The sequence below is a fragment of the Nesoenas mayeri genome, assembly GCF_963082525.1.
Source record: "Nesoenas mayeri genome assembly, chromosome: 6".
Taxonomy (NCBI): Eukaryota; Metazoa; Chordata; class Aves; order Columbiformes; family Columbidae; genus Nesoenas; species Nesoenas mayeri.
In genome coordinates this window covers 21,783,463-21,809,986 of record NC_137545.1, presented here as the reverse complement: position 1 = coordinate 21,809,986, position 26,524 = coordinate 21,783,463, and the positions used below count along the sequence as shown (strand labels likewise).

The 26,524-nt window shown below is 36.4% G+C and overlaps 1 protein-coding gene across 3 annotated transcripts in view; it reads right to left on the bottom strand.

The window, feature by feature from the left end:
- OLA1 (Obg like ATPase 1) overlaps positions 1-26,524 on the bottom strand; it is a 101,742-nt gene that overhangs the window by 15,222 nt on the left and 59,996 nt on the right. For all 3 annotated transcript variants that reach the window (XM_080346888.1, XM_080346889.1, XM_080346890.1), the window contains 2 exons: positions 24,740-24,820; positions 24,389-24,486 (listed from right to left, as the gene is read on the bottom strand). In XM_080346888.1, coding sequence (XP_080203014.1) covers positions 24,389-24,486; positions 24,740-24,820 — 179 coding nt within the window. The remainder of the gene's footprint in view (positions 1-24,388; positions 24,487-24,739; positions 24,821-26,524) is intronic.

The window sequence follows — 26,524 nt, the reverse complement described above, 5'->3', positions numbered from 1 at the left end:
CCTGAATAAAAATTATCCCATATAAGATCACTTAAAAATAGATTATTCAAGGCAGAAAACAATATTGGTCAACAAGGGAAAAAAAAAAAAATCAAGATACTCTGGAAATGCTCTGGAAATTCACATGAAAGCACTTTATACCCTCAAGATATAATTCTGTTAACAAATTGTCTACCATAATCTGGTAGTAGTATACAGTTCTCAGTTCATCTGGTCCAGAAAGCTGCCCAGAGATATTAGCTGTTTGTATGTTAAAAACACATAAAGACATAACACTTCACTTACAACTTTATACTACTGACCGCATTTTAAGCATATTTCATATAAACATTTGGCTTAACTGAAATGAAATTTGTTTAGCTGGTTTTGGGTTTGCAAGATGTTGGAACTGTGAAAGAAATAATACCAGAGAACATGAGATTACCCATAAATCAAGTACAGACAGTAGTTAATGGACAAAATACTTCCATAACGAGGAGAAACTAAGCATGCATAATTTAAAAAAAAAAAAAAAAAAGAATCAAACTGATGACCTACAGCCAAGTTTGAATTAGAAAATATCAAGACAGTAGAAAGACAGAAAGAATAAAATAATCCAGAATTACTTTTTTTTCTGCTAATCTATACAGAGCTCCCGGTAAGAAAAGATTTTTCAGTGCCTTATATAGAAAATACCATCTAACAAAACATCTGTCAAGGTAAGCCTATATTAAACATCTGTAAGAAGCATCATTCATGAAGAATGAAGATCTTGAAATCCATTTTTAAAGCATTCATTTCTGATCTAATTTTCAAGACTTCAGTAACATCTCTTCATCCATATTATGGTCCCCATTAAAGATAAAAGTGTTCAAAACCAATTATGTTTTAAACAATACTGAGAATGGTACTACACTGCTTACAGTCTCTAGTTCTCCTTGGTCTGCCAATTCCAAAATTGAATTTTGCTTTAACCCAAAAAAAACCAAACAAATGCAGAAAAAAACCCACAAAAAACCAAGCAAAATGTATGGCTATTGCTGCCAGCAAGGATCAAGTACAGTCAGGACTGAACTACTGATGCAGCTGCATAACAATGCAAACTGTGACAAATGGTGCACGTTGTGTTTCACAGTTATAGGTGTAACGGGCTCCACTTGCAGCACACATAATTTAGACAGAAAATATGCCTTTGGAGAGTCACATAGTCTTGTTCTTTGTGCCATCATTTAAAAAATGCAGAGCTTTGAAAAGTTATATTGAAAACTATAACAAAGTAATTTAACAAATGCTCATCCACAAATTATAGCAGAAGGAGCAAATCTCAACGACAAGACTTATGTGCAAAATGATGATGACTGAGATCCTACTACAGGTCAGTGGAAAGAATCCTTATTCCATAGCCAGGTTTACATTATGGCATGATAATTTTGTCTCTTGATGGGGCTTCTTATGTCACATGGAAAACTGTATTCTTAAGGGTCCTGCACAAAAACGTAGGACATTCCATATCAACACTACTATAGCAAAGTCTCAAATATGTAATCCCATAAAAAATTATAAGCCATGCATAAATAGAATATTGAATTTAAAAAATGCCTTAACAAGAGAAACTTCACATGAAATACGCAATGGACAACACCATTTTAAATTTACATTCTTCCATTCTTTCACGCAAAGTGTGCACACAAGCAAATATAAAACCATACTCCCAAATGGAAAATACAATCTACATTAAACTCCTGTGTAATGAACTAAATGCATACTAAAAACACTTGAAATAATAACACTATAAAGAGTAATTGGGAATATATTTCACTAGTGCTACTTAAAAATCCCTGCAACGAGTAACACAAATGCAGACTACAAAATGTGTTAGTGTTGGCTTTTGCTAATGTCACACAACAATTTAATGAAACCTAAACAAACTGGGTCAGAATATTCCTCCCTAGTTCTCTTAATGAAATATCCTCTCCTGCTCACACACGATAGAGGGAGACGCCTTCCCCGCTTCTCCAGAATTAGCCTGTGTGATCTTAATTGCAGAGCCTCTCCACACCACAGTGTTCACATGAATGTTCTCTTCCTCCCTCCATCAGTTGTTAAAAACTATGTAAGTATTAAAATTGCAAGAGTCCAATATTAACACAATAAGAGCATTAGATCTAAAATAATAAACCCTGCTTATTCCTCTTGTCCCCTCAGACAATTACCAAGTACAACCATTTTGTGGTAACAAGATACTATGAATGACATTTTAAGAAACAATTTTAACAAGACCAGTAATAAAAATCATAGAAGCTGGTGATACTGGACTAAGTTGGGGCTAGGGGTCTGACAGAGAAAGGAGCAAACTTTCTATTAGGCTGGAATACGCTACTCAATAAAACAGAAATTAACTTTGGTATTTATCCAGAGAAAGGACATTATCTAAGCTCTCAGTATAGCAATGGAAGTTATTTAGTTGAATGGTTAGTACTCAAACTACAGCAACTCAAAGAATACAAGGCTTAATTTCAGACACCTGATTTTGACACCTAATCTCACTCCAGAGTTAATGAAGCAGGATGCTCTTCTGAGGGCAAGTCAGAGCACTGAAATTAGGGCTCCTGTTCTCACTTTCTTCTTGAAGCACCTTCCCTCCCTCTTTTTCATAGGCTTTAGAAACCAACCTTGACCTTAGGGGCCTAAGATGCTTACGAAAAATTATGTGGTGTCCCCAGTCTTACCTTCTGCTGATATACTTCCTCAAAATACTGTCTAATAAATACAACAGCATATATGGGACTGTCATATGAACATGTCCATGTCCAAGTAAAACACTAAATTAATTAGGCATTTTCACAGTGTGCAGAGATGCCTTGTAAGAAATGCACCTCACTAATTTGAAAAACTGTCATAAAAATGTTCAATTCTGCAGACACAGTCTGTTTATCTGTTTAAAATACAGTGAAATGAAAAAAATTAACCATATCTGAATGATCTAACTAAAACATACTTGTCCTAGGGGAACACTAACTTGGATTTTTTTCAGAAGCAGTAATAAGTATCTGGATCGGTGTCTGAAATTATGCTCCATTTATCTGATGGACTGTAAAGGATCTGTTAGACATAAAGATTTTTATGGCTGAAAACGGAATGACAAAGTAAATTTCTGTCAGAAATAAATACTCTTATTCTGTGGGTGGCTGTGTACAAATATTTTTATTGGCAAACACAAAACTAAAATTTGATTCATTGTAAAACTACTAGTTTACCCATCTTCATTTTCTTAGCCATTATGGAATTAGGATGCATTAAACGCTCCCCATAATTTTAAGAACAAAAATTATTTGACTGAAAAGAAGTTCCATCTTGAAGTTACGGTGCTCTGTGGTATGTTTTACCATTACAAACACTGCCACTCACAACAATAGGCTCAGAAAGCCAAAGCTAAAATGCAAGAGACTTTAATCTTTATGACTTGGCCCAGAAAACATTTTTCAACAGAAAGTCAGTACATAAGCCCCAAAACATACAAATTTGCGTTCAGTCTCTTCTAAGCAATGACTCCATGTGCGGCAGCATACATGATAGTTGTCAACATAAATGAAAATGTTCATGAATAAAAAACAGGCTGTATAAAGAGCTAATTATAATATTACTATCAATTGCTAGCTTGCGCTTGCAAATCTTTCCTATCATATAAATGCATTGTTTTTGACATTTCTCTGTAGCTAAACATCACATCATTTCACTTTTTCAAAGTAGTTCAAATAAGCACAGGATAGACTCTAAGGAATCTGGTCTGATCTACAATTACTTCAAAAAAGAAAAAACCTATGACATAAATGTGCACTGTCATGACAAATTACTTTAAAACATTAATCAGCTCCCAAGTAAAAAAATATCTGAACTTACAACAACCTCTGTAGAATTATTTCTACTTTCCGTATATTCATCCTTTCTATCCAAAACAGTAGTTGAGAACACCTCACCAAAATCATGCACTTGATGACCAAAACAAGACATACACCCAAAGCAATACTGAAGCTGTGAATAATTCAACTTGCATCCAGATGTTTTCTTAACATTAGAAATAGTGTTTATCAGCCTAAGGCAATCACACTCTTTCAGCACATGAGTTGTAAAAAAAGTTTCAGTAACCTATGAAAAGTGCCATTCCTATTCTAATGCTCACATGGATTCTTCCTTCTATTTTAGCTGTGCCACAGATTTTAAGTTTGGAAAAGACCCGCTCAACGGGCAAGAGCCCTAATAAGTAATATATGTGTAAAAGAAGACCTGGCCCAAAGGAAAAATACTAAAAAAAATCACAGTGGTAGTTATTCTAGAACATGATAGCCTATCAGTTTCTCCACCAAAGAGGCATTTAATCAACAGACACAATGCTATTTTAGACTTAGTTTGGTGGAGCAATGACACCATCAAAGAAGAAATGATCACAGAAAATAAGCTTGGTAAACACAAGTAATTTGGTTTAAAGGAAAAAATAAAGCATGTCCTGATAAATCTATTCTCTTATTGACATGACATATGATTTTCTATGCAGGAGAAATACATCTATAAAGTATTTGATAGTGTGTGGAGTGTGAAACTACTCATTCAGTGGAGAAGAGGGGTAGGTAATGAGTAATGCACTAGATCTGTGAACAGGCAAACACACTGGTGTTCAAGGATATTGTTAATCCAGTTTCACAAGGATCAAACTTAGGACCAATATTGTTTAAATACATTAACACTGACACAAATATTAGCTGTGTGTAAAGTTTACATTCAATACAAGAGCAGAAGACATTTTCCTCAAGGAAAGTCATCGTGGTCATCATCAACTGGAAGTAAGGGAAAAGCAAATGCAATCTACAGATCCTCCTGGAAATGCTTCCATTCATTTAGCAGGATGCATTACATCTGTGTATAAGTTATTCATGAAAGCAAATACTACATGCAGCTATGGTCAGCTAAACTCAGAACAGGTCTAAGATTATCAGAGCAATGGCAACCTCACGTAAGTGACAGGGAGAAAATTGATAATGGCTGCTTTAAACAAGTATTGGAGGTAAATACCAATTAGATAAGACACTGTTTAATCTACAGGACAAAGCTGCAAGAACCACCGATGAAATAAGGCAGCCATGGAAAATGTAGGCTGGAAATTAGCTGAACATTTTCAACCCGAGGCAGCAGCAAGGTTCTGTGAACAGCCTCCCAATACTAAGTGCACAATCATCAGCTACCGTTAAAAAACACCTTAATTAATTTATGAAAGTCATTATAGTGTGTAGCTGCCAACAATAACTGGTTCTGTACTGAATGCAGAGGAGGGATTACAGTAATTTAGGGATTACCATATAGTTACAAGGAAGCCCTACACTTCGTGCATTCAGAAATACATAAAGGCAATGCAGAAATGCAAAAGGCGGACAAAGAGGTCTCAATCTCACACAAATCAAGTTCCTACGTGTTTTGTAAAAACCAATGCCTCCACTGGGGAACAGGTACTAAGAACTCAACCATCACATATTTGATTTGGCTGGAGCCAGCCAGCTGACCAGCAGGCTGGCAGGCTGATCACCAAGCAAAAAGTCCTCCTGAGCCACAGAATATGACGCGTCCTGCTGTTCAGAGCACCGTGTCACAGCTTTTTAAAGAATTAGTATAAATTAGGAATCACTGTTGTAAAGAAACAAGACTTAAACTCCTAGAAAACTAGACATCAGAAATCAAACTCTTGGAAAACCAGACTTCTTAAGTCTGCTCTTCCAAAATAAAGTGTAATAAATGTCAGAAATTGCCCATAATACCATGTATAATTACCAGTACCACTCATGAGGAGAGCATGGGCAAGGCAGAGGAGGTGGCTGCAGTACTTGTATCACGGTGTGGTAGTATGTCCTTTCAACATTTGGGCAAGGTACATGATTTTAAAATAGCACTAATGAGAACACTGGATTTCATTATCCTATCTCTTGTTTTCCAGTTCCACATCAGTATCAAGTTTTGCTCCAGAGGAAGGGAATCCTATTACCAGAAATCTCCTATCAGACCCAACCCTACTGCATCCTCTAGAGTAAGCTTGTCCTTTGCACATTGAAAGACACGGTTGGCTGCAAAGGAACAGAGCTGTCTGGTACTCCCATGAGCAGACAGCCCTTTGGGGCAGGACACGGATTCTGAAATGGATCCCAACCTTCATTGTGACATTTTCTGACTTCAAAGTGTTTCTCATTACAACATGAAGACACTTAACATAGCAGTAGGTAATTTCCAATTTCTAAAAAAGCAACCAATAACCATATTAAATTCTAAACTGAAGGTACTCATTACATACCCCTTATACAAACCTATATTTGAGCTAATGGAGCTACAGTGAGTATTTACCCCTCAATGGACTAGAGGCTAGGAAGAGGTAGGGCGTTCTGCTATAACATGTTACAGGTACTTGCTAAAAGCAGAAAAACGAAACTTCACGATACCTCTGAATTTCATGCTGTGTTTTGTAAGGAGAAAAATCTAGTGAGTACAGCCCCAGCCAACCCTTCTTCCCAAAATACAGCCACTTTCCCATCCCATCCAACAGTTCTTCACATTGGGTTGCTCACTCTGGTTTCTTTTCCCAGGGTTATTCTCCAATCTTCAAAGCTTTCCATCCTGGTCCAACAGTGCTTTAGCAAGATGCTTCCAAATACAACCCCCAAAACTTACACCTCTCCATTCAATTTGCACCTCCCTATAGCCCTGAAGCTTTCAGTGGCTCCTACACTCCTACTGTCTTTTACCTCCTTTGTGGGGTTTACAACTCTGGTCCTGGCCAGGGACCCACCTCCTCCACAGTTTCCTTAATTCCTCAACGGATAGAGGTGCAGTTGGATCAGAGGTGCTTCCAAACTCCTGTCAGGTTTGCTCAATTCTTAAGTTTAGCAAAAGCTGCTTCAAATAAAAATTCCTTAGCCACTGTGTATCTCACAGCATTCAGCACTACATTAAATATTTACCACTGCACTTTCTTATACATACATATACATACAAATACATATACATATACAAATACATATATATACAAATACTGAAATTTTAAATTCTGTGTTCTGTACAAATCCTATGCATTGTAATTATTTTTACCACTATAAAGAGGAAAAAATAATTATGTAATAGGCTGAAATGAACTAGGCTCAGGAACAAAATACCAATTAAAAAAAACTAACAAAAAAAAATCATAGTAGCAGAGACACAAAAACAATTCTGTGAAAATATTATATCATACACATACAGTAACACTTGTTTCTAAAAAATGTTCAATACAAGTCCTGTGGTGGAGTCTAGAAAAGCACAGAATGTACAGTTGTACTCCTACTATCTGCACTTAGCAGATTAAATCTTCTCTTTACACAGGGAAAGGAGAAAAAACAGGAACCCAACTAGAGCAGACTGAAACATGGTAAAGCTAACAAACATTGCATTGTTCCTAGAAAGAGAAATTTCTCTCAGAAAAAGAGGCAGTTGATAGCTTTTGTAGCCCATTCATACAGTTACTGGGCTCTGTACTTTGGTACATACTTGTGGAGCACCCAACAGGAAACGCCAGGAGTGCAGGAGACTTGATAGGACTTGATATTCTAGTCGTAGCTGCACGTGTCCTCGTTTTGCTATTTGCCACATAGGAACCACCACTATACATTCCACATCAATCAGAAAGATTATACTACATTTGTAAATGTTTTAATGAAAATAAGTCGAAGTATGGAATTTTGCAGTGATGAGATGCCTAAAACAAAAGTATTTCCCTGGCTCTAGAGCAGTTATAAAATACAATGTAATAATCCTTTATGGAGAAAGCACTTACTGAATTTATGCAAAACTTCTATGCAATTTTCAGAAAAGCAGCACACTACAAATGCATTCCATTCATTCAGAAGCAACCCAGATTCAGTACTACAGAAGCTGAAGGTTCTGCTCAATGCAATGATTCATAGTTTTCCTAATAGAAAGATTCAGCAGTTTTCAGTCGAGACCTTTATTCTCTCTCTGAATAAATGATGCCTGAAATTTTTATTCTTGTTCTAATGGAATTTCAATGGCCTTCACTGCAAATCTACTGGAAATTTTCGCATATTAAGTGGAAAAAATTAAATGATGTTAACCACATTTTAATGTGATTAAGACTGACAGGGTCATTATTTCTGCTAATCACTCAGTCTAAAAAGCTCAAACAAAACTTTTTAACAGCCAACGTTTTTTCTATTTTTCCCTATGTCTACTGCAGTTGAGAGTTAAAGCCACAACAGAATATGAAACACAGTATATATCATTAAAAGGATATATCAAGTGTTTTCTTGCAATTTGTACATAGATTTCATTACAGTTCATGTTGAGATTTAAAAAATAAGGAGGTGGAAATCCATCTTACAATATGCATATCCCTTTACTTCTTTTGTCTTCCTCACTCAAAAGACAAAATAGGACAAAAGATTATACGTATTTTTTCCCTGTAGCTCCTATTTCACACAGTATCACAGTATGTTTGGGATTGGAAGGGACCTCAGAAGATCATCTAGTCCAATCCCCCTGCCAGAGCAGGAACGCCTAGGTGAGGTCACACAGGACAGTGAAAAACAGAAAATACACCTGCATGTCTTTACCGTCAACCAAAAAGTATGTGTAATCACTGAAAATAATTTCTTAGAAAGTGTCTGTTTGGCTCTGCAATATAGACTTCTGCTTGTTACCATTCAGGTCAGCTTAAACTGGAAAATAGACATTAAACAAGTGGAACAGAGGCAAGTGGCAACAATGAAGAGCAAACAGTGCATAATTTTCACAATGTCTCGTAGCTTCCTCTCATGGAGGAAAATTAAGGAGACGGCTGCTATGGTCCTGGGCTCAGCTTGAGAGCCCCAGCTTTAGAGCCAGCCCGGAGCCCTGCGCCCTGAGCCCTGCCTGCTCCTGCGCCTGCTCCTGCTCCTGCTCCTGCCCCGGCACGGGCAGCAGCACTGACCCCATAGAGCTCCCAACAGCAGCAACGGGACACCCGACAGTGCTCCACGAGGGAGAAGGATAGAAATCAAAAACCAGCCGTAAGTCTGTCTCATTAGCTCTACTAGAGGAGCAGGGGGACATGGTTTGTGGGATTTAGTTTTTGTGTCTGGGTGGGAGGGGGATGTTCTGAGTTTTTGTGTGACTTGGGTTTAAGGCTTTTTGCAGGATTAACATTTTCTGTAAAGACAAGCACTGTAAAGTTGTTTCCTTAATAATTAATGCCACCCTCTGTGGATCCTCATTTTTGGAGGACCTGTACCTCTCAGGCCATGTTGTCTTTCTCCTTACAAAGCCCAAACTTACAGATTATTTAAAAAATGGGGAAAAAAGGCATTTCAGCCTCCAAATTCATTTTTCTACATAAGTAACTCTGTTTATACTTAAGTTACTTCAGAAAAGAATGAAAGTGCAGACAGACTGATTCACATTGATCATTCCCATCTGGTTTAATAGATCCATTTCAGCCTTACTGAATCACTAAAAATAAAAACTGTATTACAGCAGCTTCTTCAATTACAAAACCCACTTAAAAACAGTAAACAAGATCATTAGCTTCTTAACCTTAAGGTATGTGAAATGAAAAATATTTTATTTCCTTCCCACTCCTTGGAAAAGTATCCAATCACGCACACAGATTTTTTTCAGATCTACTTCATGACTACAGAAAAAAATGCTGATAAAAAATAAGGTAATTAATCACACACAAATCTTTTTGTGTAAGACTTTACTTCTGCCTTCATATCTAGCAGGCACTGCTACCTCCGTATTCCAACAGCCAGCAGCTTTCTTTCCTAAACAATATTTCCTTCCTGCCTGAATATTTTCCATAAGAAAAAAAAAGACCAACAACATTAGATCATTTACAATCAAGGAACAAATGACAACAACATCAATATCATATTGCAGCTGTAGTTTGTGATGTTCCCAAAAGGAAACATTACTGGTATTGCTGAACTTTCTAGTTTTAGTGTGAAGCCATGCACTAGCGCATCCACTAACAACCTGACTGAATTCTTGTGCTCATCTAAGAAGAGACCCTGCTGAATGTCCTAATGCATCTTATTGTGAATCTTCAGCAAATAAAACTTCATGTATGAGCTCATGATGTGCTTTGCTGCTGGAAAGTCACAGGCTCTGTGGGAAGCTTTTTATCTTCCCAGCAGTCAGTTCTCTGAGAACATCAGTGCAGCTACTGTAGTTACCTGTAGATTACTTGTATTTTCTCACATCTGTGTCCAGCAATCTAAACCATGATGATAAAGGGTCATTAGGTTTAGAGTGAGGAAGGGGATGGACTAGACAATTTGCTCTGATAAGCTCCTTGTTGTGAGTGCCGGTTTAGAATGTGAAATGTGGGGTTATGCACATTCTCAACTCAAAAACCAGCGCTCTCAGAGCACCAATTAAAAATCATAACTCAGCCCACATTAAGCTACATGAACACATCTTACCTGAAATTTTTACAATTAATAATATCGCAATAAAATAACTCCATCATGGTAAGAAGAACATCAACTGTCTATTAGCCACAAAAGAATTCAGGTACGATTACTAAGATAACTGCTGTTTGGAGCACAGCAAAGCAATTTCCCACAGTGGGACTTACAGTTCAATTTACCAGTTGGGCAAATATTTTGTGCTCTGTAGTGGTCTACAGAGTTAACAGTTACCTGTAACATTTAAGCAGTGTTATACTTGGAGAAAACTTTCTTCAATCCAAACAGGTGTTTCAGCTTTAACTGTTCCCACAAATACACATTTTTTTCCAACCCTGTTCTAAGAACTATTTTAAAGCTTTTCAATTAACATTAAATGCAAATTTATGAAAGAGCCAATGGCCCTACTTTCACATTCTAAGCTACTCACAACGAGGTCTTGTAAATTATAGGCCACTTGGAAGAGGAATGAGACTAAGCACAATGTCACCTATAAAATTATGTTAGTCCTCAAGTAACTTGATGAGGTGATTACAGTCTATTTTTACTTACAGGGTATTCTTAATTCACTAAAATAATATAAAAAGATCACCTGAGTCAGACAATACTGTCACAAATGGAGAGACGTACCCACCAATGGAAGAAAGCTGCATTTTCTTATGCAGAAACCAAGACTATACCATGAATACGGTGAGAATGTTCCACTGACATGGTCAGTGACAGAGCTGTAAGAATCCTTTAAAATATTTGCAGTGAAATTTTGTGTCAGACTCCATAGAGTATCAAGGTATTACGTTATGCAACAGACAAATACATGAAAAGATGAAGGAGCCATTGAAAATTTCTTGGTCAACATATACCTTGTCACAAGAAATTCAGAGACTTAAGAGTATGAAGAATGTAACTACTACACTTCCATCTTCTCAAAATTAAATATGAAAACAATTAGCATTCAAAGAGTAACTCATTAGCTTACATTGTTAAAAAAGGGTTTTCTCCATTGCCCTTGCAGAGATGACGATATCCGCTATGATGCTTTTGATTCTTAATTTCAAGTTAGTGAAGAAAAACAGAAGACTGACATTTTACACAAAACGTAGTAATAGTGTATGCTCATAATGGATCTTCCAACAAGATTCTAAAACAGCATTTGGAAAAGAGCTTTTCAATTTTATCAGTTACTTTTATTTTCTACATATACATCTGCTGGTTCTGACATCGCAAGAGGACTGGCTGCATACCCAACACTTGTATTCTTTCTTTTTTTATTACTACATGACCTTTAACGGAACTGCAACATTTTGAGAACTAACATTAAGTCTGCATCATCAGAGAAAATGAATCCCAAATAATTATTCATACACCAAGTAACTGTAAACCCAAATCATTTCAGAAGACCTGAATGTGTCAAGAACTTTGACAATTATGACTGGAGCCAGGAAACTGTAGCACTGTAGAATTTCTTATGAATTTTTCTAGTTACTTTTTATAAATGCTGTCCTAGATGACAGCTTAATGTGTACCACATGCAATATTTATTCTTCTTCAGTGTCAGACTGTCTAGCCATCCAAGGGAATACAAAGAATGTCACTTATTAGGATAAAAGCACAAGGAAGGTAATCAAGGACATATGTAACATCAGCCAATCATGCCCTATTTCAACATCCTATTCCATTCATAACAGTTCAACAATTATTTGCTTACTGATAACTTGCTTTCAGGCTGTTTGTGTTCCCCATAATGGTGGTTTGCATTTATTTTGCTCTTTAGAATTGGACACTTGCTGTGCCATGCATGTTTGTCAAAACTTTATATCTTCTGTCAAAAATAGCTTTAGCATATCAAATCATTTCTGTTTGTCAGAAATCACTAATAGAACAATCTAGTTACCTTCTGTGTCAATAGGGCACTAACATAACTAGAAGTCAGAAACAAAAGGCTGTAACACAACCACACACTGCTGCAAGACAGGCAACTAAAACCATGTTTCTGCTTAATATACTTTGACCCTATAGCTGTATCTTTATGGAAAACCTAATACAAAAATTAGACTTTAACCAAAATGGAAAAATATTTTAGAAATATACTGTCTAAGCACAAAGACATGAACCTTGTTAAGCTTGAATAACTAAATTACTTACTAGTTCTCCATGTCTCTTTACCATACATTTTTATTTATTTTACTGAACACCTATACGGAATACTTGCAGACATCTTTTCTGCTGATTCTAATCTATCTGATGGATAGAGTTATGAAAAAGCATTAATTCACAAAGACAAGTAGTGACAGGCAGATAGAGGGAGCCAAAGACAAACATTTACCCTCCATAAAGGTATTTTTTTAGTATTAATAATAATAATTATTATTATTATTTTAAAAATCATATAGGAAACAAAACACACATGCCTATGCACACACACTACATTAATCTGAGTATCCTGGGACATAAAGATTTTATTAAATAAAAACAGATATGGATTTAACGAGTCTCTGAAATAAAACAAACTGGAAGAATCATCACATGTTTTAGATTGACAATACTGTGATTGTGTATGTTTCAATGTATTAAGTGTAAGATGATTTTTTTTAAAGAAAAGCCATTTATTTGGATTTGAATACATTTTAACTTCAGAAGTGTAACATTGTGCCAGTGCATAAGAACAAGAGTGAGATTTGATATACAGTGAATACGATTAATGCGTTTTCGTTGTTCAACTCAATGAAGTACAAAACCAGCGTATGCATTTACTCTCTTTCAAATATTTTTCTTTTAAACATCTCTTCAGGTTTTAGAAACTATTGCCAGAGCACAGTAAATACTAAACATTGTTATTTAACTTCTCTCCAAATTAACAATAATTAAGGTCAAGCACTGGTAATAAAGTATAGTAAGATAACCATACCAAATATCTAATTTGGCAGTTCTTCCATTAAACCTACTTAACTTAAAAAACTTTCTTCTCCAATTTAAACAAGAAGCAGCACCTATTCCTGGATTCAAACCAAGGATGCATAGTTCTATTCATTGTAAAACTAGCGACTAATCAACATTTGAACGTTAGTCATTAGAAGAAACTCAAGCTTTGAAACTAAAGTACTCTGCCAAAACTTCAGAAGGTAAGTATTCTTTCTTGGGAAAAACAAGCAGTTAAATGAAAACATATTTCCATATACCTAATACCTAAAATCAAGCTGTAAATAAACCTAAGATTAAAATGAAAACTATTCAAAATTTTTAAAAAAACCCCACACAAATAAAATGCATCAGATTTTCAAAATAATAAATGAAAAACGTGTCTGTGAAACAAAGAATTTACTTTAGAGCAAAAGTAAACTCGAAAATGGGTGTCAAAGCCACAGCAGCCTATAGTTCTATTGCATAAAAGAACTTTCCTTCTCAAACATTATTTTTCTGTTGTAACAAGTGATTTTTGATTGACTGGTGTTCGCATTTAGCCCTTAGTTGTATGAAAACTGAACAATAAGCCATAAAGTATTCCCCCAGAGAATGGAGATATTGCAGAACGTTCATGAAGAACAATTTCAAGATGAGTATTATTGCCAGACTTCATAAATGTCTCAAATTTCAACAGCAGTGACATAAAGAACGGTATGTGAAATAAAATTAACTTCATCTATAAGAACTTAAAGAGATTAACAGAACTCTGTAGCATGTGATGGCAAAAAATGTTTCAGGACATGATCCAGACAGACATATTCAATAAGCAGAATTTTAGAGGTACATACATGTACTTGTTTGCAAACAAGATACAACAATACTGAGTGACAGATTATGAAAGGGAAGTTACTTACTGATTTGGACATTTTTTAAGAGATATTATTGTAGTGATAGTGATCGCAATGTCCAAATTCCTCTATACAAATGCTTTTGCAAAAGCAATACAAGTAAGTCTGTTGTTATTTCAGAATAAGTGACAATATTATCAGAGGGTTCTTTGCTTAAAAAAGCTCTAAAATGAAAGCTCAGCTACCAGTCATTACAAGTGTTGATGCGCCTATCATGAGCATGAAAGACCATCTTCCCTCTCAAAAAACAGGCGTTACAAGCAGCGCGGAGGTGGCAGACCCAGGGAAGGAGCCACCGGCGCTGCTCCTAGCGCAGCCCCTGGCTGTGCTGCAGGCACCAGCAGCCGCCTCTCCACCTGCAGCATTCGCAGTGGGACATGCACAAAAATCACTGGAGGGTTTTAAATGCCATGTCAGATACAATGGTAAAGAATCAACAGATGTTAAAAGCTAGAGACACATGCCCATAGTATCTTTCTCTTGATTTGAAATAGTAATGTATTTCCTCTGTGGACTATGCGCAATTTTCTATGTTGTCAGTTGACCAAGGCTAATAATGCTCATTCATTCTGAAAGGCACAGGGCTCAATAAATTAATAATAGTAAGTAATAATAAATAACTTCATGCACAATAGCTTAAGAATAAACAACTACTGTCAAGAATAATAACCTCTCCCTGCTATTTTTAAAGTGATCTCGCACAATTCTCTATTAACTGATTTGTACAGCAAAAAAGGGAAAACCAAAAACCTTTATTTAAAAAAAAAATACAACTTTCTAGGATAAGACCTGTTCATTAATACAACAAATTCAAGCTATTCTTTCAGCTCATAAACCAAACCAGGGCATAGAGAGATCAGTTCCCCTCCTCTTTCCCTATCAAAATTCTTCTGAGGTTCAGATATCCAGAAAAATGTAACTTGGTTCAGCTACAGCATATTAGCAGATGGCATTTTAACTGCAACGACAGAAGTGTGACTGGACCTTTGTAACTTGTGTCACAAAGGAGATATAAAATATTTCTAGAAATCAACAATAAATGGAAAAATGCAGCAGAACAGAACTTCTCCAAGTAGATTTAGACACTAATTTTCAGTCAAAGAATAATCTTTATCCCTGGGAAATACAATTAAGTAGACTATTTCACCTTACTTCCTTCTCTTTCTCTCATCAATACTATTTCATCCAAAAATCACTGCAGCAAAGGTGGCTGTGCATGTAATATGCACAACACAAAAGAGTAAGGAAACAAAAAGTCCTCTGCTTCTTTATTAGAAATCATGCTTCTCATCAGGAACCTGAACTGTGGAAGGGATTTTCACACAAACATCAGCAGGTTTACATGCAGTTTCAAACTGCTTTACTCTAAAATGAGTAAGAGTGAAATCACTACTGAACTCTCTGCCATTGGAAGGAGGATTTGAAATCTGCATCTGAGGTATTGAACAGAGACGACGGCACTGATATGATGGTTAGTGCTCCAGTCTCCTCCAAAATCCCTGAGGACCTGCTGAGTTGATGGAGTTGCACTGATGATGCTCAGGACTAACGACCCTGGAGTGGAACATCGTGGAAATTACAGAATCTGGTCCTCAACATAAAAGTTGGGTTCTTAAGTTGCTTATCCTTTCCCTTTCTTCCATTCTGTAACAAAGACAAGCAAGAAAAACATTGTTTCTCCTTCACCTTTTCCATTTCAGTGTTTAAGACTTCACTGGCTCGGAGTACTATGGAAGAGAGATGCATGCTCTCCTAAATAGTGGAAGCTGGTCTGAACGTAAAAACATAAGCCATAAAAAGCAAAATGAGACAGGCTGAAGCTAAAAATCTCAATTTAGAGTATCAAAAAAGATATCAAGCAACTGAAAATTCCCAAACGCATTTAGTTGCCAGTAAAACTAACATAGGTTGCTTGACTATACGTTGTCAAAAGCTATGTTCTAACCTACAACAAACAAGAGGGAGACATTCTAAAGAATTGATTCAAAGAGTTAGAAATCTGCATTCAGGCGAGCAAGCAGCACATTGCTTAGCCAGCTAAGTCTGCCACAGCAGTGTGCAGTGAAGGACCACAGCTACATACAACATACACTGCCATCCCTCCAAACACATTTGGAAAGCCTTTGAGAAACAGTAGTGACAGGACACAGTTTATTTGCAGATATCATTCAGGAGACAAATCGTTGATATAATTCCAGAAAAAAATATGCAATTACTAGACAGTATCAATACTTTTATTGAGTAACTTGATTTTAAAGCCCACGCTATACTGAGAGGAAAGAAGAGCAGAGATTTATCAGTCTCTGCTTTTTCCATATCCACTACACAGTAACATAATCTCTACTCAGACATATATCCACACCTCAGGTTTGTTTCTGAGCAGGTTAAGCACTCTTCCACTTTAAACAGGCTGAAGTTTGAAAAGAATGTTATATCTTGTGATGCATCCAGAGTCAGGAATGTGTCAAGTTTCAATGATTTTGCAATAAAGTTTGTCATTGTCTTTGACAATGTCACCACACATCATTTTTCTGTGGAAGTCCCTTTCTTCACTGCTCATGTTATCTATGCACCGAAGGATGCAAAGTTGTGTAACTGATTTGGAATGTAGTGCTACATTATTCTCTCCCCTACTACTTCATATCTTAAGTAGCATGTGTTTATGTAAGTGACAAAAATATTTATTGAAAAGCCCCAATTCCAGTGAAGATCAGAAAGAAACAGTTTCTAAAGGGTTCAGACATTATATACAAATAAAGATGCTGCTTCTGATCCTGCACAGTTTGGATAACTTTATAAGTAGTTAAGGGTTTGCATGTTGAAAGCTAGTATCTATTGCTTTAGATTTTGCCTATGAAAATCCAAGCGTTTAAATAAAATGTAACACAAATTACCTGATTCTCTGAACTGCCATGGCAGATTAAAAAAGTATCGTTAGCAGGTAGCAATTTATAGGACTACAGGAGCAGACCATAAAAGTGGTGGAGCATCCAAACTCAAAACTGTGTATAATCATTATGGTGATGACAGACCAAAAAAACCCACAACAACACAGCAAAGAGCCTCTGGAGAAAGAAGGAGAAAAGGAGGAAAAGATGGGAGGCCAAGCTGAGTTGTTCGAAAGGATGTTAGGTACAACACACAGCTGGTAAGACAGGGATCATACAGGCAGTAACAAAGTTGAAAAATTACTTTTACTCAGCACAGCCTTACTGATACGGAGTGCTAATACATAGCTCTTTTGCGTTACTCTGATAGTACAATCAGCCTGATGCACGATGCCCTGTGGAGAAGAAGAGGAGCGGCTGGCTGGGGCACGGCTGTGCTGGGCCGGGTTTAGCGCTGCGGGGTGCTGGGCTGGCAGGGATCACTCACGACATTGCACAAACTGTTCCTCGTTACTCTAGTCATCCTGCTTTCCACAGTCTGCAGCCTTTGATGAGTTGTAAGAACAGGCTGAAGCTAACTTTATCTGCCTAGGACAGGCTGTCCCAAAAAACAGGAGGTTTCCCCCTCCACAACTACGACCCTTTTTACCAGCTTCAGGACTCAATACATCCTAAATAAATTACTGAGGCTTTATTTCCTGACTTCACAACCTACGCTTTAGCTATTTATAACTGCCATGTTGTGACCAGGTGAACTGAAATTTTTGAAAACAGCTTCACCATACAGCATAGACCATTTTTAAAACATCCCAGAAACCTTACATTTGAAAAAAAATTACTGTCCTAATGCTTAGGAGCCAAGAATTTACATTTGGTATAAAGCAAACTCAGTATCAGTGATAAACCATTGCATTTGTGCGGAAGTCCATCCAAATCAGAAATTCATGTCCTCAAGTAGCAAAACCGCTCGAGTTTAACACTGAAGAGCCTCAGCGATTTAATCTCTTTCTATAATGCACAGCACCTGCATGCAAGTGGAGCACTGGATTGAAGCTAGACAGCTCCTGGAAGGTGTTTTTGTGTCTGGAGTGAGGCTACACACCAGAGCTGAGAGCAGGGACCCATCTTCCCCATGCTTAGAGACATGTCCCCAACACCTGCTGTCACCCAAACAATGTGCATTCACATTCAAATGGATAGGAGGATTCCAGAGGGGCAAAGGAAAGCAAAGCAAAGCAGGAAGTCTGGTGAAAGAAAGCATCCAGACCAAAGGACTGGACTGGAACTAAGCCAGCAAGAATGGGATGAAACCAGAGAACAGGGAGACACAATCTGGCAAAGACCCATGAAGAACACTTCAGCTAGGAAAAGAATGTGAGATAGACAGAACATCGGAATGAAAAGTCAGTGGAACTGGTAAGACAGAGGACTACAAGAAGTCAACTGGCAACGTCAGGCAAAGGTGCTGGAAACAAAAGAGACTGCCGTTAGTCTGACAGATGATAAATTAATTTGTATTAATTAATTAATTTGTATAAGACATTATAAAGAATAACAGTTTATTAAGCGAACAACACACCCTATTCCCTACTAAAGTAGGTAAGTCTCTGTGGAAAGTATATGCCATCTTCTAGTAAAATGACGTGAGCTGTAAGGTACACACTCTCCACCAGGCAGCAAAGATGCAACAAGAAGCCTCAATTCTGGATCTTGCTAACTTTGAGTACCTGACTTCACAGACTGTATGTGCAAAACACCATTTATACTCAGACAACATAAATAATCTTTTATACTTTTTAAAAACATTTCAGTTGTAAGGTAGGGACAAGAAGTACAACATATTTAAAAATAATAATTTTCCAAATCTTTCAGCATCAAGGACAGCCTTAAAATTATTAAGCAGCTATGTCAAGAAGACATGTCAATACCATGATAGCATTACAGCTTATAATTATGATTTAAAGAATTCTACAAATACATTCTCAAATATATAAGAATAAAATTTATCTGCGTTAAATATGCATACAGTCATGGATATTTAATATACACTTAATGTAATTCAGAAGCTGAAAGTAGTGAAAACTGCATTCTGCCCTCATGGGTATCTTGTGACATGACACCAGTATTTGCAAAAAAATTTGTTTGTTTTTGTTGTTTGTTTGGGTTTTTTTCCAAATTTGCAAGGTTCATCTATTTCAGAAAGCATTTGAAATGGGTTAAAACTTGAACAGTGAAAGGAGACCGTGTTTCAGTGGGACTAAGATGGAGATGTTTCACACTTTTATTAAGTCATCATATTTCTGTAGCTGTAAAAGAGATGGAGCTGGCCTGTAGTTGTTCTTTCCCTTAATTTTATTCCCCCTGAATTTATTTACCAAGATTCTTAAATATACATATCCTTATACTGCTTGTTAAATCATGTTTTGTTTCAAGGTATGTCATGTTACTATTACCCTTATCCATTAATTTTTGTTTCTTTTGTTTTTTTAAAATGTCTTTTTTGAAAGGTCGCAAATGAAAATGCAGGTTAAAAGCTAAGGCAGAACTTTCACTATATTTTTTTACATAGAGATCGAATATTTATTGCTAACCAATTTAAGAAGAGCCTGCACAAAAATAGTATCTCCAGGACTTCTCTAAAATCAGACATTATTCAAGGGTGGAAGGGGAGGTTCACACAGGGGATATTTGTTGCTGAGTTTGGTGGGGTTTGTTTTCCTTTCTTGTTTTTAACAGGCACACTGACATCATGAAAACCTTTGGGATAGTATTTCTTCTCCTGCCACCATCCTCTGGCTGTACCAGCACATGACATTGCCCTGCTCTTTGGCTAAGACAGTGAACACACAACTATTAGGTCTATTCTACCACTGGGCACGTACCTACAGAAATACAACCAAGAACATCAAGTCTCCATTTACCAACAGATTATAACTTTCCTAACTAGTTTAAAAGCGAATGACTGACTGAAGCAGATTAATTCATACTCAAACCTACTGAGTCTTCCTTGCGCTTACCCTTAATGTTTCTTTCTTCATGTCAGATTTCCCTTCCCGCATCCCACTTTTTTAATATTTGGAACATCTGAAGCAATATGGAATAGATGAATAGAAAAGAATTACTCACTCTCATACTACAAGATCTAAGGAGCATCAAATGAAATTACGATGTGGCAGATCCAAAACAAGCATAAGGAAGTACTTCTCCATATAGCACATAGTTAAAACTATGGAAAGTCCCTGCTCCAGGATATTGGGATGCCAAAAGTATACTTGGGTTCAAAAGGTCAATAGCTACATTCATAAAATAAAAAAAGTCAAAAATTATTAACCACAAGTATATCATATCTGTCTTAGTCAGTTCTACAATAACAGATTGCATGAAGCTGGGCACATACATTCTGTTTGCGTAATCTGCTCCTAAACCCTTCCCTGGACATCTGTTAGTGGCCTGTCAGAAACATGATACCAGAAAAGACAGACCTTTTAATCTGACCTAATTATGCTTCTTCCAGCTTAAGAACATTAAAAATGCTGTAAAAATTTACAGGGAAAAGGTCATTTATTATGACATATACACCACCCTTCTAAATACACAGGAGTAAGACACTTCAAGAGAGGTACCCTACCCCATCAACACTCAACTTACTGTTGTGAACAGAACATCCACCATAACATTGTGAGAAACATCTCCTTGAAAATAATGTTAACACACATTTGCATATGCGACATGTCTGAATTATATTAAACAATGCTCCAAAATCTGTATGAAGTCTCGGATGACTTAGTTATGATGCTACAGATATTAGAAAACCTTTAACAGCATAATCAGCTCTTTAAATTACAGTCTATGCATAGAATGAAAAAATTCACTTGTTTAGACCTGAGAAGTTCAGTCAAAAGATCAGCCTATGCGCTTGGACACATACAGTATTCCAGGTGTACACTGCAAAGAATCAGTCCAAAACACTGAACCAAACAGTCTGCTAAGCATGGTCCCATACTGACCTGCTGAAAGCACCCTCTTTAGCAAGACTAAAATGTAAACCTTTAATTACGTGAAGGGCTGATCAATTTCATGTCCTGGATTTATGTGACAACCTGTGACTCAAAAAGCAGTTTTACTACTAAAAATTAAGAGGCTTATTTAGAATACTTCCATAGTAAAACTCAAACACATGTATACCATGTTAAGGTACTAGATCCATATAAAAACTATTAGGAACTATTAAAAAGAAGGGCTTAAGTATTTATTTAGAGCACAGCAATATGTAGTAAGAACAGTTTCAGTGGATTCCCCTGTACAACATCATGATTACTGTCATCTGATCATAACACAAGTGCGACTAACACAGCTGCCATATCAGCTTCTCTTCAGGGGCTTGGTCTTAATCATAAATCAACTGAATGACTAATTCAACATTGTTAAAACCAGCAAGTAGCTGCTTGGAGCCATTCCAGTTTTTACATCTTTCAAAAGGTCAATACACCTACTCAGACACACAATTGTCCTATCTTTCACAGTGTTTTCTTCTTTTCTCGGGTTGAAAAATAACATGTTAGTACTTAAATGTAAGTGTGTTTTTAACTAACAATTAAACCGTTCATTAATTCTGAAAGAGTGACCCAGTAAAACAAAGAATTTCAGTTTTCCTCCCTACCCACAGTCAAAAAGCATCTCCTCTCCTTTGCGCTTTTGAAACACTTCTATAGTTGTAGAATTTTACTGCTGAGTGTTTCCTGGACTAACCTTACTTTTGTTATAGTAAGATGATGAATTAAGCCCAGAAATAAACTTTTTTGAGTTGAACAACTGGTCTAAATGTGGCTTGCATTTCAAATACGAACCTCTATCCCTCAAAATATTAATAAAAATAACAAATTAAGTGGCATCTAACAGTAAAATATATGCTAATAATTTACATCTGCTTGCACCACACAAATGACAAAAGCCTACCCTTAGCATCTTTCATAGAAAACATTCATTCTGCTCTTAAATATAACAGCTATGTTGCATAAACAGAGGATTTAAAGCTGTGGCAGAGTGGCTGAATGAAAGAAAACGGCAATCTTTCTGGTTCTAGTAGATGCCTTTCCCTATCACACAATGTTTCCCACTCATAAATACATGACAAATACTTCCTCAATCATTTTTTACGAGCAGGGATGCACAGGGGGTAGTCAATGGCTAGCTTGAGGGAAAATAGGAACAGCAGGAGGCAGAAACTGTACTGAAAATGGCTATGTGGCAAATTCTCTTCTGGAACATCACTCAGCTACCCAGGCTTTGATCTTTCAGCTACAATTACACTCACATCCATGAGATCTGGGTATACTTTTTAAAAACTAAATCATTAATTGTAATAGAAACAGTGAAACCGTTTCATTATATGACTTCTCAACTCAAACATCTGATTTCTTACAAATTAAAAATTGCAATTTATACCAAGATTTGCTTTCAATTGGGTTTAACTATGTCATCATCACAACTAGTCTCACAAAAAACATGGGGTGACTGGCGACAGCTAAATCACAGACTGGCGTCTCCTAAGTAGGCTGTCTACCATTAGGGTCTGGGAAATGGTATTTACTGTACAATTAGAGCCAGTGAGCTCTACCTGTAATCATCCAAATACAGGTGCGAGGATCCTTTTTCGGACAGGGAAACCTACTCGTCCATTTTCACATAAACTTCCGTGTCTGTACTGCTATAGAGAACCTTAGGAAACCTCAACATTTGTACTTAGAAAAAAATATCGCCTGACAGCAACAAAGTAAATACTACAATCCTGATTTTAAAGACTTCCTTGGCTAGAACCATTTTGACGTTTAAATCATCACATCTAAAAAAACTTTCAAAGAAAGAACAAATTAATATAGAATTATAACATTTGTCCAAAGATGAAAAGCTTGAATTATTACACTGGTTATCAAGTTTATTCCAAAGTCTGTGTTTTGGGCTGAGAGGGTATTGCTATAAAATAGGTTAAATTTTATTCTTTAATACTAACACAAAATGTCTTGGAGTATCAAAAGGACAGTTTCAGTTGCAGTAATTTCACAGAATTTATTCTAATGATTTATTGCAGTTAACCATCTGACATTAATTATTGTTTTGGCTTCCAGTCTATGAATGTTTATTTTTCAGTTTAAAGCCTTCTCACTCTTTGATATCATATGGAAATGAGAATTTTTAATGGAAAATTGAAACCATGTGCATCTAAGTACTTAATGAAGTACAGGGAGAAACAGAGGGTGTACTTTAGGGGAATTCAGATATTCCGTTTTAGATACTTTTGATTTGTTTGGATGAGTTACACGCATAAATCTGTTCACAAACATACATTTATACATCTTCAAAGTATCTCACAAGTACACTGCTTAAAGATCCAGATACTAAAAAGAGGTTTGTTGTTCCATTGGGGTTTTTTTTAAACTAAATATACTGTTGTAGATTTTTCTTCATCATATACTACTTAATCTGTTTTCTTCTCCACAAAGCAAACATTTACCCATCTAGAGCTTCAGTGACATGCTAAATGCTGTGCTTCTCAACAGCAGGTTCCCTCCACACCTACCATGGTAGGACTGGATCTTCATCCAGTTCACTGAATGTCTGATAGATTGATTTCATAACTAGCATATACTTAAGTCACAATATTGATGTCAGGAATACTTGGCTAAAACCTGTGCTGTTCAAGGCACTGAAGCCCATCAAAACAGGCCTGCAAACCACAAGAGAAGTGCAAGCAGTGGCAAGGAAGCCAGGCACCCAACTGCACACACAAGAGTCCTGTTGAAGTGGGCAATTTTGACACAGTTTAAAAGATTTCTCTGCAACCCCTGTAACGTTAGCCCTCTGGCATTCAGTTCCACTCCTTTGGAATGAAAAGGATGTTGTTCAGACAATCAGCATTATATAACATGATAAAAGCATATGTTTATTTAAATTAGTGCTTCTAAATCAAATCTATTTTCTTCACAGTTAATGGATTCATGTAAAAACCTAAGTAAGGAATGCATACTCTTTTCTATCATGCACTTTCATTCAGGGTTTTGCCATATGCATTGTATTCAAGCAGCACGTCAATAGGAGCATAACAAGTAACAAAAGTGCAATATTAGTTTTTTTTCCTATTTTAATTAATATTTTTGGTGATCTAAATGCACAAGGAATTATTCACCATTGAAAACTGTGAAACAGAAATGGAAATTTAGATGTTTAACCTGAACACACTCACCACTTGTTTTTCTTTCTAATGTAGTCTTTTTCTGAGAGGTTAACCAAGTAGATCATTGGTTTTGAAGTAAAAAACAAGTATTTGTTCAAAACATCAATCTAGAAGTGAAAACATAGGAGGAGAATTTTTAAAATAAGTTATACCAACTTGAGTTAATTTTATTACCATGTCTGAGAAAGCAACAAAATTAAAGCAGAACATATAGATTAGTGACTAAAACAGAATCAGATGATAATTTTAACATTCAATACACTAAGAAAATGAAATCTAAAAAAAAACCTTTAAAAAAAAAAAGACAGTAACAGGTAGCAAAATCACAAGTCATTTCACGGGATGATATTTATAGCCTACCTCTTTGTCATTCCAATCATGACAGAAGCGGACAGCTTTCTTTTCATCTATTACCCAGGTCCTGATTTTGCACATTACATCCTATGCAAGATCATGAAAAAAAAAAGTCAAAAACTCAGCTGGATATCAGACCATTCTCTTCCATAAACAAGACGCGTATATATTAAGATTCAAAATGTACATACACATTAAAAATTGGATAATACCTTTTAAAACCAAATTTTTACTCTACCAGAAAAAACAGAAGTTGCTGCCCCAAAAGTCACTACAGAGCAATATCGATTATTAAGTGACATAAATTCCATAATTAGGAAGTTAAATCCACAATACTCAAGTATCACCTCTCATCACCATGAAAATTAGCAGAGCTCACAAAATATATGTAAAAATCAGTACATTTTAGACTGCTTTGCAAACTCAGTAAGACGTGACATTTCAGAATCCAGCGGGAGAGACCACGTACAATATAAACATGCCATTAAGAAAAGAGAATGGGTGGGGAAAAACACAGCAAATATCTTCTTTTTTTTTTTTTTAAATGTGAGCAAAAGAAATTGAGCCTATTATTGATGATCCACCCTTCAAGAAATTAATTCAAATGGCCAAAGCCCTTTTTATTCTGCATTAATTTTTTGCCAACACCTTCTCCCTCCCCCCCAAAATGAAACCTGCCAAAGCCTCCATTACACAATGGCAAGAGCTTTGCACTGGTGACCTCCAACCAGCTGCATTCACTTTCAGAACATCTCTCTCGGCAGGAAATCTAAAGGCCTTTTAGTTAGCAAGCTAGTGTGCATTCAGAAGGAGTAACTGCAGGAAGAGCCCAATGTGCTTTGTTTCTCTGGCCTTTCTTCACAGAAAGATTAATCATCTGTGAAATGGAAACGGCAAACAGCAAGTGACACAAACTGAACCCTTCAAGCCTTTCCTCATCAGTTTTGTGGTCGTGAATCCGAAAGCTGCGTGTGGCACGGTTCTCCTTACAGGCAGGTGTTAATAAAAGGCTCTTGGGTCTGAAAGGTCAAACTCGGCTCTTCGAGGAGTAGTACATTTTAGAGTCGCCTATTTTTTGTTGTAGATAATTTATGATCATGCTTTAAATAATGTATTTTCTAGGTTATAATCGACGCAACCGAGAATTAAGATCTTTAAAATACAAGGAAACATTCCCTAAACTGTTGAGTGTGTGACATTTTTTGCGCTTAGTGCTATGCAGCTGAAGTGCATTTATAAACAACCACAAATAACATCGGTATTTACTACAGTCTTTTCTAGTTGTGCAGTTGCTTTAGTAAAAAAACAAAGAAAAAGCTCCTCTAAATCTTCAGATCCTGATTTGAAACCCTCCAGGAACAGGACTCCCCACAGATTTTAACAAGGAAGGGGCAAGCTAAAACTTTTAATGAAATCTAACACGTTCTGCCTAAGAATAATCACTTTTACTCTCCTATAACTGAATTTCACTCATAAATGTTTAAAAGTGGCTAATATAACACCATTTCCTACAAGGAGAAGATCAAAGTGCTATATTACAAATGCATTATGATTAAAAAAGCACTGTGCAGCTTTGCTATTAACTGTTCTTTAAACCCTAAAAGGCTTCCCATAGATCTCACTTGGCACTGCATATACAACCTTTGACAAGTAATGTAGACCATTTTTATTCATTGCCTAAAATTGTAGGCAATTATGTGCGTCACACTGGCCACCTGCAAATTCTGAATGCCTGCTCCAGTTGTCAGAGCAAAAAACTAATGTCGGAGGGGATTAATCTAGGGGGAGAGA